Here is a 16739-nt window from a genome sequence, read left to right as displayed (position 1 = left end):
CTTTATCAGAGGGTATGCTAAGCATTTTGTTGTACACACTCGGGTAAGAAACGATGTCACACAGTAAAAGACTGAACTCATACAAATTTGTTTTATCAAAAATGTTAGTTATTTCATTTCTAGAACTAAGCCAAGCCTGTTGCAGGTAAGTGAAATCATACTTAGAACATCTAATGCAGTGATTTACAGTGGATTGCAGGTTCAAATGCAGTTGGTTGAATTACGGGTAAGTCAACAGTTCGAAATTACTTTAGTTACTTTGTAGATTACTGTGCACATTAATTTTTAGAGCACTTAAATTACTTTTTGTAATCAGTGTAATATGCCTAGATATCACACTGAGACATTTCTTAGACAAAAAGGTAAGCAATTCAATTTTTGTACATTTGCAGTTTTTAAATGGTTTATACAAACCAACTCCACACTTCGAATAATTTTTAAGGGAAAAAAACACACAAACAGTCAGTGCAATCCAATGGAAGGAAATTAAATTAACAGTTTGCAGGTAAGCACTTTATATGTGGAAGTTGGTATTCTGAGGTTAGAACCAGGGTTCCTCCAGGGTCAAAGGTGCACTTTCAGAACATCCTCAGCAGCACTAGGGCAGACGGGTGCAAAGTGCTGAGGCCCAATGTTATCCCATGGATCACCTGGACCTCATCCAGCACGGTCGCTCCCCCCATGCTCCCTGATCCCAGCTCCTGTTGACGATCTGGCCGGCTGGTGGTACCGCTTCGAGACTACAGAGCTGTAACTGTTTGTTTATTTAATTCGGCCTCGCGCTGCATTTATTTAATTAATTCTGCCTCGCGCTGCATTTATTTAATTAATTCTGCCTCGCGCTGTGTTTATTTATTTAATTCTGCCTCGCGCTGCGTTTATTTATTTAATTCTGCCTTTAGCCCCCGGTGCACTTTGACCCTCCATCTTGTTGTGTGTTCCCTGGCCCGCCCCTCCTCCCTGCTACCGCCTCCCAGCTGCTGCCCCTCCCACGCTCCGCCCCATCCCCTCTCCATTTATGGCCAATGCCTCCACGCGCAGCGTCCACGCGCTTCGGACACGCCGAAGGTGCGCCAAAGGTAAGCCCGTCTACGCCCGTCCGCGCCTGGACCGCGCCCAGCACCAGACCCCCTGCCCCTCACGGCACCCAGCCTTCCCGCATTACCTACAATGCCGCCACCCTCCTAGCCCTTAACACCGGTCGCGCCCCCAACTGCGTCCAAGCCGCTCCTGGACGCACCCATGGACCTTTCTCCTGCTTCTCCTGCAAATTCAGCGGCACCGACAACATCTCCGCTACGACCACACCACAGATTCCCGACCCCAACCACCTACAATGCATCCTTCTCAACACCCGCTCGGTCCACAGACACGCCATTGACCTATGGAATCTACTAGACACCATTTCTCCGGACATCGCCTTCCTTACGGAAACATGGATGAACGCTTCCTCCGCACCAGACATCACCATTGCCATCCCTGAAGACTATAAGATTACTCGCAAAGACCGTACCAGCCACACAGGAGGAGGACTCGCTATCGTCCATAAGAAATCAATCCGCATCTCAACCAGCTCTGACGCCAACCTCGTCAACTCCGAACACCTTCACTTCCAGATCCACATCGACCCCAAGACCACACTCAGAGGCACTCTCCTCTACAGACCACCAGGACCCCGCACAAAATTCAGTGAAGACATCACGAACTTCATCACTCCTCACGCGCGCCCCTCCAAAGAATACGTCCTTCTGGGAGACCTCAACTTTCACCTTGAAAGGATCAACGACCGCAACACCGCCACCCTCGTGGACAACCTCGGCAACCTCGGACTTAAACAACTAGTCACTTCCCCCACCCACATCGCAGTTCACACACTCGACCCCATTTTCACATCCAGCAATCATGTCTCCTTCACCCACACCACGGACCTCCTCTGGACTGACCACAGCTGCGTTCACTTCACCTACAACAAACCAAAACCCAACATCCACCTCCAACCTACCCTGCAAAGAAACTGGAACAAAATCACCACGGACCAAATCTCCGCATCGCTCCTTCGAAACTCCCCAGCCCTCTCTTCTAACGCCAACGAAGCCGCCGCCAACCTCACCCTATGGTTATCCAACACCGCCGACACCTAAGCACCACTGAAAAAACGTCAAAGCAAACCTGGCAGCAAGAAGACCTCATGGTTCAACGATGATCTTAGGAAATCCAAGAAACTCTGCCGCTCCCTTGAAAAGGCCTGGAAAAAAGACCCATCCACCAGCACCAAGGACGCCTTCAAAAGCGCCACCCGCACTCACCACCAACTGATCCGAAAAGCCAAGAAAATAGCATTCAAGGATCGACTTGACAACAACGCCCACAACAGCAAGGAACTTTTCAACATCGTCAAGGAATTTTCCAATCCCTCGGCCAACTCCAACGACATCACCCCCTCTCAAACCCTCTGCGACTCCCTAGCCTCTTTTTTCCACAACAAGATTGCAGACATCCACAACAGCTTTGACAACCAACCCGGAAACCAACCCACCCTACCATCTGCTGACCATCTTCCCCCCGTAAACTCCCTTAACGCCTGGAACCCAATCTCCACTGAGGAAACCATCCGCCTGATGAATTCCATCCATTCTGGATCCCCCACAGACCCATGCCCTCACCACATCTTTAACAAAGCAGACTCCGCCATAGCACCGCACCTCCGAGACGTCATCAACCGCTCCTTCAACTCCGCTACCTTCCCAGAAGACTGGAAACACGCTGAACTCACCGCCCTTCTGAAAAAACCAACAGCGGACCCCCACCGAACTCAAAAACTACCGCCCCATCTCGCTTCTTCCTTTCCCGGCCAAAGTCATCGAGAAAGCCGTCAACAACCAGCTCGCCGCCTTCCTCGAAGCCAACAAATCCCTCGACCCCTCACAATCTGGCTTCCGAGCAAAACACAGCACTGAGACCGCCCTCATCGCAGCAACAGACGACATTCGAACTCTACTGGACAATGGAGACACAGTCGCCCTCATCCTCCTCGACCTCTCTGCAGCATTCGACACAGTCTGCCACAGCACCCTTCTACAACGCCTCAATAACATCGGAATCCAAGGAAAAGCACTTGAATGGATCACCTCGTTCCTCACCGGAAGAACCCAGAGAGTCCGCCTTCCTCCATTCAAGTCCGAGGCCTCTGAAGTCATCTGCGGCGTACCTCAAGGATCCTCACTCAGTCCCACCCTCTTCAACGTATACATGAGCCCCCTCGCGGCCATCGCCCGCCAACACAACCTCAACATCATCTCTTACGCGGATGACACTAAACTGATCCTTTCCCTCACCAAGGACCCCAGCTCCGCCAAAACTAACCTACACGAAGGAATGAAAGAAGTCGCCGAATGGATGAAACAAAGCCGTCTGAAACTGAACTCAGACAAAACAGAAGTCCTCATCTTAGGTACATCCCCCTCTGCCTGGGACGACTCCTGGTGGCCGGAAGCCCTCGGAAAAGCACCCATCCCGACAGACCACGCACGGAACCTTGGCGTCATCCTGGATTCTTCACTCTCAATGAACAGACAAGTCAGCGCCGTATCCTCTTCCTGCTTCAACATTCTTCGCATGCTCAGAAAAACATTTCGCTGGATCCCCTCCGAAACAAGGAAAACAGTCACCCACGCTCTGGTCACGAGCCGTCTGGACTACGGAAACACCCTCTACGCAGGTACCGCCGCTAAACTCCAGAAGAAACTCCAACGAATCCAAAACGCCTCAGCCAGGCTCATATTAGACATCCCACGCAACGAACACATCTCTGGTCACCTTAAAGACCTCCACTGGCTACCCGTCAATAAGAGGATCACTTTCCGACTGCTTACCCACGCACACAAATCACTCTACGACATCGGACCAGATTGCCTCAACTCTCGACTGTCCTTCTACACCCCCTCCCGCCAACTACGTTCTTCCAGTCAAGCCTTCGCCACTGTACCTCGCATCAACAAGACCACCATGGGAGGCAGATCCTTTTCATACCTGGCTGCTAAAACATGGAACTCACTCCCCGCTTACCTTCGCCTCACCCAGAACCACCTAGCGTTCAGAAAGCAGCTTAAAACGTGGATATTTGACAAATAATCCTCCCCCCCCCTCCTAAGCGCCTTGAAACCCTCTGGGTATGTAGTGCGCTATACAAATTTTATGACTTGACTTGACATAGGGGGCCTGTGGTTGGTGGCTGCTCGCGAGCAGGCAATAGGGTTGTGGGAGCAAGCAAAGCTCCTGGTGTTAGGCTCAGGGCAAAGGAGGGGATCAGACTTCGCACCCAAAGTACAATCACAGCGGGGCACGGGTGGCTGGGTGCTGTGTTGGCGTTGGGTGACCAGTTTTCAATGGGAATTCTCTAGTTACAACAAAGACTGCAGGCTTGGGGACGAAATCTTCTGGAGGTGACCACCGTTTGCAGAGGTAAGTTGGGATGCCGGGACACGTTGGCTGGGCCACCCAAGACCAAGGGACGTCGGGTGCAGGGATGACTTTAGGCTTCAGGTTTTCTTACCAGCTCCTTTCGGAGGATCCTCCTGAAAGGGGCTGAAGGCGTCGATTGGAGATTAGAGGCAGGTCAAATCACCAGATCTCAGGTGAGGACCGCCGGGAAGACCTTGTAGTGTTGGGCCACTCAAACTCAGGCAGTGGGCATCAGGTGCAGACTCGCAGATTTGGCCGCAGCCAGAGTCTGTGGGTGAGCAAATCCGGTGATCACGGGAGACAAGTCTTGGTTACGGAAGGCAGGGCAGGTCCTTTGGGTTCTTGAGGGCTGATGGCTGGAGGACACACCTGGATTTCGCTGGAGCAGGTTCATGGTGCGGACAGGCGGGTAGGGATGGAGCCAAGTCTGTGGGCGTCCTCCTCTTTGTTCAGCACTGCTTCTTCGGTCCTTCTTCTGGTCGGTTCTGGTCTGAGGAGGTAAGGTTCAGGGTTGCCCCTAAATACTACATTTATGGGCGTTACAGGTAAGTAAAGGTTGGGACTAATGGGTCCCTTCCTTGGGGTGGGTACAAACCCTATTATGCCATTCACCAGTGGGAGGGAGGCATGTGCCTCTGTGGCCGTCAGTCCCCCCCCCCCCCCCTCCCCTTCCCCCATCTGCAAGATGGTGGGGACTGAGTTGTGCATCAGCTCGCCTCCCCCACCTGAGGGGTGGGGTTGGTAAAGGTGGGCATACCTCCCTTCCTCACTTGGTTTTCCCGCTAATTCTCCCACCCAAAGTGGGGGTCAGAACCTGTGGGGACCAGTTGCTAGAAGCAGCAAAGGCCTGGGGTAGCTCACAAAGGTCTTTAAAGCTTCCCCTTCATGGACCCTGCCCATCCTGGGGGAGGGGGCTTGGTACCCCGTCCCAGGATATGCATAGTTTCAGACCTCCTTCTCATCCTCCCCCCCCTTCCGGAGAGAAGCAGCCTCGCGACACAGAGATCCATGTCTGATGGTGGCAGCTGGCGAGCAGCCACTTAGCCATGACACTAGGATTAGGTCGTTTATCAGATGGCATCTCCAAGATGCCCTAGGAGTGCATTTTTCATTAAATCCCACACTGGGATTAGTGTGGGTTTAATGTGCATAGACATTTGATACCAAACGTCCTAGTTTTCCGTTAGGCAGTTATGGAGCTGTGGAGTTCGTAATGGCAAACTCCCAGCACCAGATACTCTTAATGGCATTACTGTACTTACAATGTCTAAAAATTGGCTTAGACACTGTAGGGCAGAGGTCTTCAAACTTTTTTAGGTTGAGCCCCCCCAGCTCAATCTTTTTAGATGTCGGGCCCCCCTACCACAGACATAAATTACTGGAATCTGGTACACTACATAAATGACCGCCATCCGCAGATCCCAGACCATATCTGGGAATTTCTGTCACCCTGCCTGCTACAGCACAAGCACTGTCCTGAGCCGTAATGCTGCCAATGCCTCTGAGATGTGAGTATGGCTGTTGCGACTACTGAGCTCATGCACACAGAAATTAGCATGCTGGGAGGCAGTGCACCGATACGGAGGTGGCTCCGTAGCGCACAAAAAATTGCGGTGGCTCCAGCTGCAACGAGCACATTGAGGATAGTGGCATTGCATGGCTGCAGGCAATACTACTCTGGCTATGCAGCACGTGGAAAGTTTACATTTATTTTTGTTACTTTTGTTTCTTCTTCCTCACAAGCCCGCACTCCCAAGTTCGAAATGCACTCTTTCAGCTTCCTTGCCTTAACTCGGTCATAAGCCAGCCCCCAGCTACAATTATCCAATGGGAGGCTTAGGCTCAGGCTCAGGCAGAGGCAGGGTGCATCAGACACGAATAATAGAATGAAAGCCATTCATTGATGATGACTTCTTGGATTCATGACAGGCGTGATGACATCGTCACTAACATGGTGATACACAATCATGCCTGCCTGGACAGACCTACGCCTGCGTATGAAATCCACCAGCCAGTCACCATGCAAGGTATGTTGTTCTATTTATTTTGAAGTTGTGCAATTAATATTGAGACCACCACCTGCAGAGTCAGAAACCATAGCCACAGCCCTGTTAAATAAGTGCCGGTGCTGAGTACCGGAAACCACTGGCACTGCTTGAACCGTATCCGCGCCCCATCTTGCCAAACACAGAACTTCTAATGTACTATTAAACGACCGTGAGTGTCCCCAGAGTATTTAAATCATCCTACGTGACAGGAAACTAAACAAAAAACGATACTGCATTACATGCCCTTTCTCAAACCCATAAAAAATTTAAACATGCAAACATTTCTCCTCACCAAATGTTTTGTTTCAAAAACATGGACACAAACAAAATTGCTTTAAAACTCAAACTAATAATAAATTTGTCAGTGTACAATGTGTCTAAATGTTGCCAACTCAGTAAATGTCCACACTATCTTAATGAAATCGTTGCATAATTGAAACTGCAGGGAAAGCCAGCTGAAACTTTTTAACAGTCAATTAGGTGCGCCTTCTACAATTTATGAAGAATTGACAAGCCCATACTAATGTAATTTAAAGAGAAATTTATTTGCCTCCTACTTGTGAAGAACTAACCTACCCGGGACGATTCATTCAGAGAGCTGAAAAGCTTCATCTGTGGTGGGAGGAGGGAGTCTCCTGTGCTGTGAAACCGAAAGCGACTGCTTTCACGGTTAGCTTTCAAAATGACAAAATTATGGGCAGGTTGTGCCCCATTGATAAGGAAATTGGGGAACAATGAGATGCTAGGGCGGAGTGCGCGCCCTCCCTGAGATGGTGTCAGCCCCCCCGGGCTGCGCGCCCCACAGTTTGAAGAACTGTGCTGTAGGGGACCTGGACTGATACACCTGTACCCTCGCCACTGGTGTAGTGCACCCTGCTAGAGTGGTGGCTTACCTATGCCAGGGCAGTGATTTGTCGGCATGGCACACAGTGTGCCATATCGACTGTTCACTTTGTTCTGCACTACAACACACAGTCTGCAATGGCAGTTTGTGCATACGCGTAAAGGTACAGGGCCTCCAAGGGTGGCACAATAAGTGCTGCAGCCCTTAGAGGCCTTACCTGGCCACAGTGCCCTTTGTGCCTAGGATACCATTTACAAGCGAATGACAAGCGGCCAAAGTGTCAATTGGGTTTTGTCATAATGCAGTTTTAGGGAAAGAATAAAGCCCCTGGGTATCTGGTTGGCAGGAAACCAATGCACACTCAGTCAAAGTACATGAACAGTTGGACAAAAAGTGGGGGCAACCATGCAAAAAGAGGGCACTTTCTTACACCTTAGCAGTGCACAGGCAGGTGTCAGAGGTGGAGGAAGGAGTCATGTGCTAGCCCACGTTTCATCAGCTGCTCAGTGCTTCCAGCGATTGAGAAATCATCTTGGATAGGACCCATAGAGTTGCACATCCAGAAACATCGTACCCCTTATGCGATTACAGGAGTTTATTACTTTCAAATCAAAAAAACATCTTGGAGGCAGCTCACGAGTCCAGTGTAGATTCAGTTTTAAGACGGGCACACCTGCTATTTTCCAAGATGCGTCAGAAACTGTTCTAGCTAAACAAAGATATAAAAGAAGGTACCACCTACCTAGAATCAGAAAATATTCCCCATAGGGAAGCTTCCCTTTCATATTGCTTTCCTTTTCAGGATTATTACAACACACCGTGAAATCCAGGACTGAAGATTCAAAGAACACAGGGCCGAAACTTCCAGAGATGGATGCAGAACCTACAGACTTGTCGACTGCCAAACAAAACAAGAGGCAGAAAATAGATATTCTAGGAATCACTGTATAACCCGTTGAGCAAGAATGCGGCTGTTTCACGTGTTAAAGAGGGATGGTAATCAACTGATTCAGATTGGGTTGGCCTAGAATAGGACTGTACAATGCTGTTTCCGACCTTATCCAAAGGGTTGAAATTGGATGAAATAATTTTCAGAGATACTGTAGGAGCGAGCCATTTACAGGCGCTATTCAACATGGTCTTAATGAACACAGATAGTCAGAGGTGGTGTGAGATATGATATGGGACACTGCAAAGACAGTACTACTATGCAAACTCATAACTCATTTCCCTCACGGTATCAGGATAATACAAAGAAAAAAAACAGACAGGTGCTACAGTTAATGATGAAGCACAAAAATGACTGTTCACACAAAACATTTAGTGAGGTCAGAAAGGCTAGAGGCAATATGGAGCATTTGAGGAAAGGGAAACGGACATAAACTGCTCTATACATAATATTAAGAGGAGAGTAAGCAGATTGCATACAAAATATGTAGGGCTGGACTACATATATCACATACAACAAATCAAACATGCAAGTGATACATCACACTGTGATGAGAATATAGCCAATTGGTTTACACATACATTCCTGTGAACTGTAAAGGAGGGAGTAGTTGTCTTCAAAAACAGGATGCTTCCATCTTTAGTTTGACTCCTTAATTTGAACCAGTTAGCGGAGGCATTAGAGCAACTAAGTTACTTGCGCGGAGCTCAAAAAGGCAACTGGAACATTACAGAGGGGAAAGATTCCTGGTGTGGGTGGCTTTTCTGCCTCCTTCATCAAGGCCTAATCTAAAACGTCCAAGCTGAGCTACTTCCAAACGTTTCCTATTGTTTCTTAATTGTTACTCCGTTATTACCTCCATGACACTGCTCCTCACAGTAAAACCAGATAAGAATCCTCGAGAGTTGGTTAAACTTTTCACTAAGATTTTAGTGCCATACTGGATGCAGTTTGGCCGCACTTAGTCTCTCTAAGTCATACATTTCAAAACATTACTCCAAAATAAAGTGTTTTACGCATCGAAAAAAGATTCAGACATCACAAGGTAGTCCTGTTAAAGATATTCATGGTTTAACTAATTCTATGACCCCTCAGTAGTAGAAGATATTTCCAGCATAGGAGGATTTAAATATACATTACACAAAATGTACTTGGATAAGCCTTTCACTTGGTGCCATTTATTACAGTGCCAAGGCTTGGAATCCAGATCCAATTAAATATTTAGGTAGTAATATACTCAGAAGAACCAATAATATATACAAATCTAATAGGCCAATTAAATATGCTTCAAGGGAGGGGTTGAACAGACCAGAGGTATCCAACCCTTTCTTCAATGAGAGCTACTTTCCATCAATCAAAATCATCCCACACTACTAACCACATAACTAGCAGTAAACACCGAATTATACGTGGTCATCAGATTTTTTTTTAAATGTTTAAGTTTGCACACTTTGACTCCCAACTCATTCAGCCTCACTTTAGCTACTCAACTCTTTCCTCTCTGCCCAGAGCCTACACAATCACAGTGTGGATGGCAATGCCAGAGCCAGCCCACTGCAGTAGGTGGCACTGGTGCATGGCTATTTTGAAGGTTCATGCAGTCAGGTCGATTGGTGGGTGTGTGGGAGCAGGCAACTTTGCTGTTGGTTAGGCTGGCTTCTACTTCATGGGTCTGAAACGCATTATTCCTCCGTCCTGTGATATGCATAAAGGTAAGTTCCACATCCTTTGAATCACGCATTCGGTATGGCTCTGTATCGTAAAAGTAACAGTCTAGTACCTGGAGAGCTACTTGTAACTAACAATCTACCCTTTGTAGACCCCAGAATCACAGATTGCTAGGTATTGAAGGCCAGCTTGCTTAACCAGCACTGGTTAAGCTAATAGGTATCCCTATAGGCGAGCTATTGGCTTTAGTACCGTCTTTCAGCAATGTTGCAGAGTAGCATGGCTGCTGTGTAGCATGACTAAAAGTTAGAAAAAAGCGATATGAAGCGGCCAATGCTGGGGAATGGGAAACAAAGTATCAACAAAAAGAGAGAAAGGGTTGAAGGGCACTCTTGGTCCCCAGTTAATATCACAATTAATCAAAGAAAGAGTGTCCGTACAGGAGGGGATACAAAGTGGTTGTCGCACGTGAAGTCTGAGGCCAGTTGTAAGTGGTCAGATAGTAGGACCAATTTCATGGAAAAATGCAATGCTTTTTCAGGAAACCCTCACTCACCCTAGTGGTGACATGCTTCATCATCGGGTCCACCGGGAGAGATCGAGTACCTCCCCGGTGTGCTGCGACGCCAGGAGACTGCGGAGCAGGTTTCTTGTGAGGATGAAGAGTGAAAAATTATAGTAGGGTTAAAAATGTCAAAGGTTGTACCAAAAAAACTTTTATTGGTTGGTCAACCTGACATGTTAAAAACTTATTATGTGTAGGGAAACTAGCCAAATACAATATACTGGTGTTACCCTAAGAAGAAGGTCAACATGTTTCTGCCCGTGATGTGTTACTTTACAGGGCTTTCATCAGGACCATTTAGCGAGTGTCCCAATGACAGGAGGGGCGCGCTAAGGCCCGCCCTGCCACTGGTCCTGAAAGTTAAAAATAGCACTATGTGTAAAATGGTGCAAAAAAGGAAGAAAAAACAAACTTCTAAGTTTGGGGTTTTACCTCTATTGCGAGGAACCTAGAAGTCTGTGAGAGAAAAGTGACAGACAGACAAACAAATACATAGACACAAAAACATAAAATCAATGGTTTGTAATCATATGCAGTGGCCATAAAGAGTGACTTTGTGGCGTGACACGTGCTTGCATACCTATCAAAGGCCGTGGCCGGTATGCATGAGATGCGTAGTTGAGGTAGTGCCATAATTCGGGGTGGAAGGGCCTCAACTAGCACTGAAAGATTTAATTCAGCGCGGTCTGTTGTGTGTGAAAGGTACAACAACAGCAGGGTAAATGGAGACTTTATAGTGTTTAAGTCTATACGTGCGGTAGGCCAGGTATGGTTACCCGTATATACAAAGCTACCTGCAGTGGGGTGGCGGGGAATCTTCCCCGAGGTGAAAAAACGTTAAAGCAGGGTTCCGGTACAAATCGCCGTAACACTGCTGGTCGTGGCATGTAAATTGATCAGGCACACAACACTACAATCGTGATATAGGAAATTATCCTCACTTGTAAAAAGAATGAGCCGCGCCCCATAGAACTCAGGAGGGGGGTGGGAGCGACAATGGCACACCCTATTCGGGAAAGGGAAAAACAAACACAAACAGAGGAGGTTTAAGGAACCAGCATGAACCCATTCACACGACTTGCGCTTCAAGCCTCGGCTTCATCCCGAGATACAATCTCGTTTTTCCCACCTCTCGCGGGATCACGCGACTTGTATTCCAAGCCTCGCTTTAATCCCCGGTCCCTGATTGGCCCACGCTCAGCGACCGCTCTCATAACGCCGGGCTTGCCCTTCGTTCAGGATCCACGAGATCCAGCGAGGGAGCAGCTAGGTGCCGAGCGGGTGCTGAGCGTTGCAGGCGTAAGAAACTTACTATGGGACATCTTGACATCAGATAAGTCGTGTGAATGGGTTCATGCTGGTTCCTTAAACCTCCTCTGTTTGTGTTTGTTTCTCCCTTTCCCGAATAGGGTGTGCCATTGTCGCTCCCACCCCCCTCCTGAGTTCTATGGGGCGTGGCTCATTCTTTTTACAAGTGAGGATAATTTCCTATATCACGATTGTAGTGTTGTGTGCCTGATCAATTTACATGCCACGGCCAGCAGTGTTACGGCGATTTGTACCGGAACCCTGCTTTAACGTTTTTTCACCTCGGGGAAGATTCCCCGCCACCCCACTGCAGGTAGCTTTGTATATACGGGTAACCATACCTGGCCTACCGCACGTATAGACTTAAACACTATAAAGTCTCCATTTACCCTGCTGTTGTTGTACCTTTCACACACAACAGACCACGCTGAATTAAATCTTTCAGTGCTAGTTGAGGCCCTTCCACCCTGGATTATGGCACTACCTCAACTACGCATCTCATGCATACCGGCCACGGCCTTTGATAGGTATGCAAGCACGTGTCACGCCACAAAGCCACTCTTTATGGCCACTGCATATGATTACAAACCATTGATTTTATGTTTTTGTGTCTATGTATTTGTTTGTCTGTCTGTCACTTTTCTCTCACAGACTTCTAGGTTCCTCGCAATAGAGGTAAAACCCCAAACTTACAAGTTTGTTTTTTCTTCCTTTTTTGCACCATTTTACACATAGTGCTATTTTTAACTTTCACGACCAGTGGCAGGGCGGGCCTTAGCGCGCCCCTCCTGTCATTGGGACACTCGCTAACTGGTCCTGATGAAAGCCCTGTAAAGTAACACATATCACGGGCAGAAACATGTTGACCTTCTTCTTAGGGTAACACCAGTATATTGTATTTGGCTAGTTTCCCTACACATAATAAGTTTTTAACATGTCAGGTTGACCAACCAATAAAAGTTTTTTTGGTACAACCTTTGACATTTTTAACCCTACTATAATTTTTCACTCTTCATCCTCACAAGAAACCTGCTCCGCAGTCTCCTGGCGTCGCAGCACACCGGGGAGGTACTCTATCTCTCCCGGTGGACCCGATGATGAAGCATGTCACCACTAGGGTGAGTGAGGGTTTCCTGAAAAAGCATTGCATTTTTCCATGAAATTGGTCCTACTATCTGACCACTTACAACTGGCCTCAGACTTCACGTGCAACAACCACTTTGTATCCCCTCCTCTACGGACACTCTTTCTTTGATTACTTGTGAATGGGAAACAAAGACAACGGGAGGGCACAAGCAACACAGACAATGGGAAGGCACACAGTTCGCAATGAGGCGGCCAGCGGTTATGGCATTGGGTGGTGTAACAGACAACTGGGGGAGGCAAGGGGGGTTGGAAGGTAAGCAGCAACACAGACATGGGAGGTTGGGAAATTTAGGAGGAAACACACAAAAAGAAATACGTACGAGGAGGAAGGCAAAATAGTTCCTGAACCACATGACCAGCATTGGAAGGGCACTAATCAAAATGAAGCAATCGGTATTTGGTCAATGCTCCACCAGGAAGAAGAGGAAGTGAAAGTGGCATGCGCTGGTCAATTCGGAAAAAGCAAATAAGGGGCTCCAAAGCCCATGTAGTAAACAATCTCTTACAAGAGACAGCACTTGCATGCGGTTTTAGGTGAGGCCTAAAGATTAACATGCTCTACCTTTTGGTCGGTTACACAAACAACTCAGCCCCCCGTCCTTACCCTCCCAACACATGCATCCTGAATTGCATTTTTAAAATTGTAAAACAGAAGTTTGAATCAATCCTGTGGAATGGTAATAGGCTGAAGATTAACAGACTAATTATATCAGATGACTTTCCTCACAGCGTACATTACATGGGAAGCAGAGATTAGCTCTGCTTTGGTGTGGTCTCTATAAAACAAAGGGGTAACCACTTGTGAACCACAAAGACCCTACTAGACTAGTCACATTTGACGTCCTACAGCTAGAATTAAGATTTTCATTCAGATGTGCTGACCAATAGTTTTAATATGTTGAGATGAAACTGAGTCTAGTTGACAGATATGTAGGATAGAGGCAAGATAAGAGTATACATTTGTATCTGTTCCTTTCATTTAACAGAGAGGATATCCACCTATTCATGCATACATATTGGACAAAGATGTGCATTATCAAAGAGGGATGTAGAAAAGACGTGACATTTCTACAGGAGCTATTTGAAGGCCATCAAGCAGGGGTGTTTCCTTATAGTATGGGAATGATTTGGGTTAGTTCAACAGATTCCTCCTGATCTCATGACTATAGATAGGTGGAAGGAGAAATAAGGCTTCTCCATACCAAGGACACCTGGTCCACCGTATGGATGAGAGCTACAGAAGCATCTATAAGCATGAGATTTAAAGAAAATTATTACAGTATATAAATGTGACAGTATGACCGTCGATTCTCTGAACGCTCCGCAGGGCAGTTCAGATCGATGAACTGAATAGGTCAGTTTAGAAGGGCACCCTTGAAGACAGATAGTAACCTTGTCCTAACATTAGTGCCCTTTTAACAAGGGGACGATGAATTACAATATGTGCGATACCGCACATATTAGAATTCGGAGTTTTACTGCATTCCCTGGATAAAATATATGCAGGTAACACCAGTGGATACTTATCAGGAGAAAATGGCAAGTAAATACCGGCACATGCAGATTTTGGTGCGTTGAGGACCAACAGCCACATGTTATTCCACATTATGGAGGAAAACTCGTAATGGGAATTAATTATCACTTTTCAAACAAATGAGTACATTTTTTTTTTTCGGGGGCAAGAATTATCATAACGCACACTGGCCCACTCATAACAAGGGACTAAGACTTTTAGGCAAAATAAGCTTATTCAAGATTACCAGTATAAAAATTGCACTGGACACCCTTATGTTATTATTCAACTATAATGAAGACAATGGGGAATATCTTCTGATGTAATAACAGTCACCAAGTAAACATGTATGCTGCTTGTAGTCCAGCCTATTACAGCTTAGGCATGCAAATCTCTACAACCTACTCAACTATAACCGTGGTAAATGAAGATGTGGTGTGTGAATCCAATGGAGACACTTAGCTGTGAATGAGGACCGTCTACCCAAGTATGAGCAGTTTTGTACCCTTTTTTCAAACTTTTATATACTGTGAACTCACTTCGTAGAGACCAGAGCAATGATCAATTGGAGATGGTAAGGATAGTGGCATTATTCAACCAGGACCACTAAAAATTATTTAGAGAAAATTGCAAAATAAAATTGTTAAAATAAACATTATGATTTTAAATACTTCAATATTTTCTGAATATTTTGTCCCTGCAAATGTTTTGCAAAAGAAGGATAGCAGTTTGTGGTTGAGGACTCTTACAAACTAATTCACCTTTCAATGCTCAAACTGGGAAAAAAATAAATAAATAAATAAATCTAAAAATTACCTCAATGAAGAAGTAGCAGATACCACGGAGACCATATGTAATGCAGGGTTTGTTTTTTCCCAACCAGTAATTATCAGAAATGCAAACATAGTCAACATCCTTGAAAAAAGTATCCTTCCGAGCAAAGATTAGGTCATCCAAGCCTTCTGAGCCAGATTCTTCCATGCCTTCAAAGCAGAATTTAAGGTTGACTGGAACTTCCTGAAAAAAAAGAGCAAAACGATTATACAGTTTATATAATTATTCCTAGATAAAAGTGTACACACAAATACATATAAATCAAGAAATAATATTTTTTGGCCCTAAGGGCTTATGAGTATTTTGTAATTTTACTCCATCAATACTTTATATCACACCTCCAGGTTTCTTATTTTACATTTACAGCAAATGTAGAAAGTATCAGGATTTTCACAATAATGTGACTTGACCATTATTAGCCAAAGGGATGAGTATTCTAAGAAGCAGCCATCTACCCTGCGCATACCATACCAGAGGTGTGGAATTTCTATAGTTGTGCAAAGGACATATTGTTTGGGGTGGGGGGTCAAGGACAATAAGTTTGTTTATTTTGTCCATGGAACAAGTAAGCCCAAATCCCCTGCAGCACAAACCAGTTGGCTGGCAGTTTACAGTACAACATTATGGAGCAGGGAAGAGAATGGTCTGCAGTGGAGGTAATAATTGTGTCCATACATTAATACGGTCTGAACTTGTATTTATGGTTCATTAATGGAAAGCCTTTATTAGGATGAACGCTCTAAATAAAGGTTGTAGGTGCAGACTGCACTACTGACAGTGGTTCCAGGAAAAAAAAAAAAAAAAAAGTGGGCACACGTTTGCAAAGTTTAATAGGAGGCTGCGTATAATGTTCCCAGAACGCGCTCTGATGAAATACAAATATTTGCATAAGCTCGAAAACAAGATTGGAAATTCTTTGCTTTCAAAATAAAATTAATAAGAAAAACGCAACTTGGAAAAATGTTTTGCTAAATGACTGAAATTTTAGGTACCATTTCTTTAAAGCATCATTTAGTCTAATGTGTTGTGCATGCTAGTAGTTCCCAAAATTATTTATAAAGGTGGAAAAAAAAAGAAAAAAAAAGTGTAACGAGTTTCAACAGGATTATGGGAAACATGAATACACAAGCATTGGCAAAGCCAATAGTTCTGACATTGGTGGGCAGTGTTATCAATGCTTGTACTGTTGGGAGACAGCTTTTGTAAAACTTTATTGTGGGAGCTTCAGGCCCTCCCCACTGTAACAAACTGACAAAAAGCTAAAATAGTTTTAAGTCTCAAAAAGCACACATTGCCACAGTAGTTCCTGGCACTAAACAAAACAACTTTGTGTGCCGACATACTCCTTGTGAAAGAGCAGATTGCTAATCACTCGCAGTGAAGCCAGCCGACAGATGCCTAGA

General features: G+C 45.9%; 1 protein-coding gene across 1 annotated transcript in view; it reads right to left on the bottom strand.

The window, feature by feature from the left end:
• Positions 1-16739, bottom strand: part of CNDP2 (carnosine dipeptidase 2) — a 171184-nt gene that overhangs the window by 109139 nt on the left and 45306 nt on the right. Inside the window, exon 5 of the mRNA XM_086965227.1 lies at positions 15319-15519. Within this exon, the coding sequence (XP_086821353.1) occupies positions 15319-15519 (201 nt within the window). The remainder of the gene's footprint in view (positions 1-15318; positions 15520-16739) is intronic.

This window comes from Lissotriton vulgaris, chromosome 4_1 (genome assembly GCF_964263255.1).
Source record: "Lissotriton vulgaris chromosome 4_1, aLisVul1.2, whole genome shotgun sequence".
In the NCBI taxonomy this organism is placed as follows: Eukaryota; Metazoa; Chordata; class Amphibia; order Caudata; family Salamandridae; genus Lissotriton; species Lissotriton vulgaris.
The sequence above is the reverse complement of the archived record's forward strand: the minus strand, read 5'-3'. Positions and strand labels throughout refer to the sequence as shown.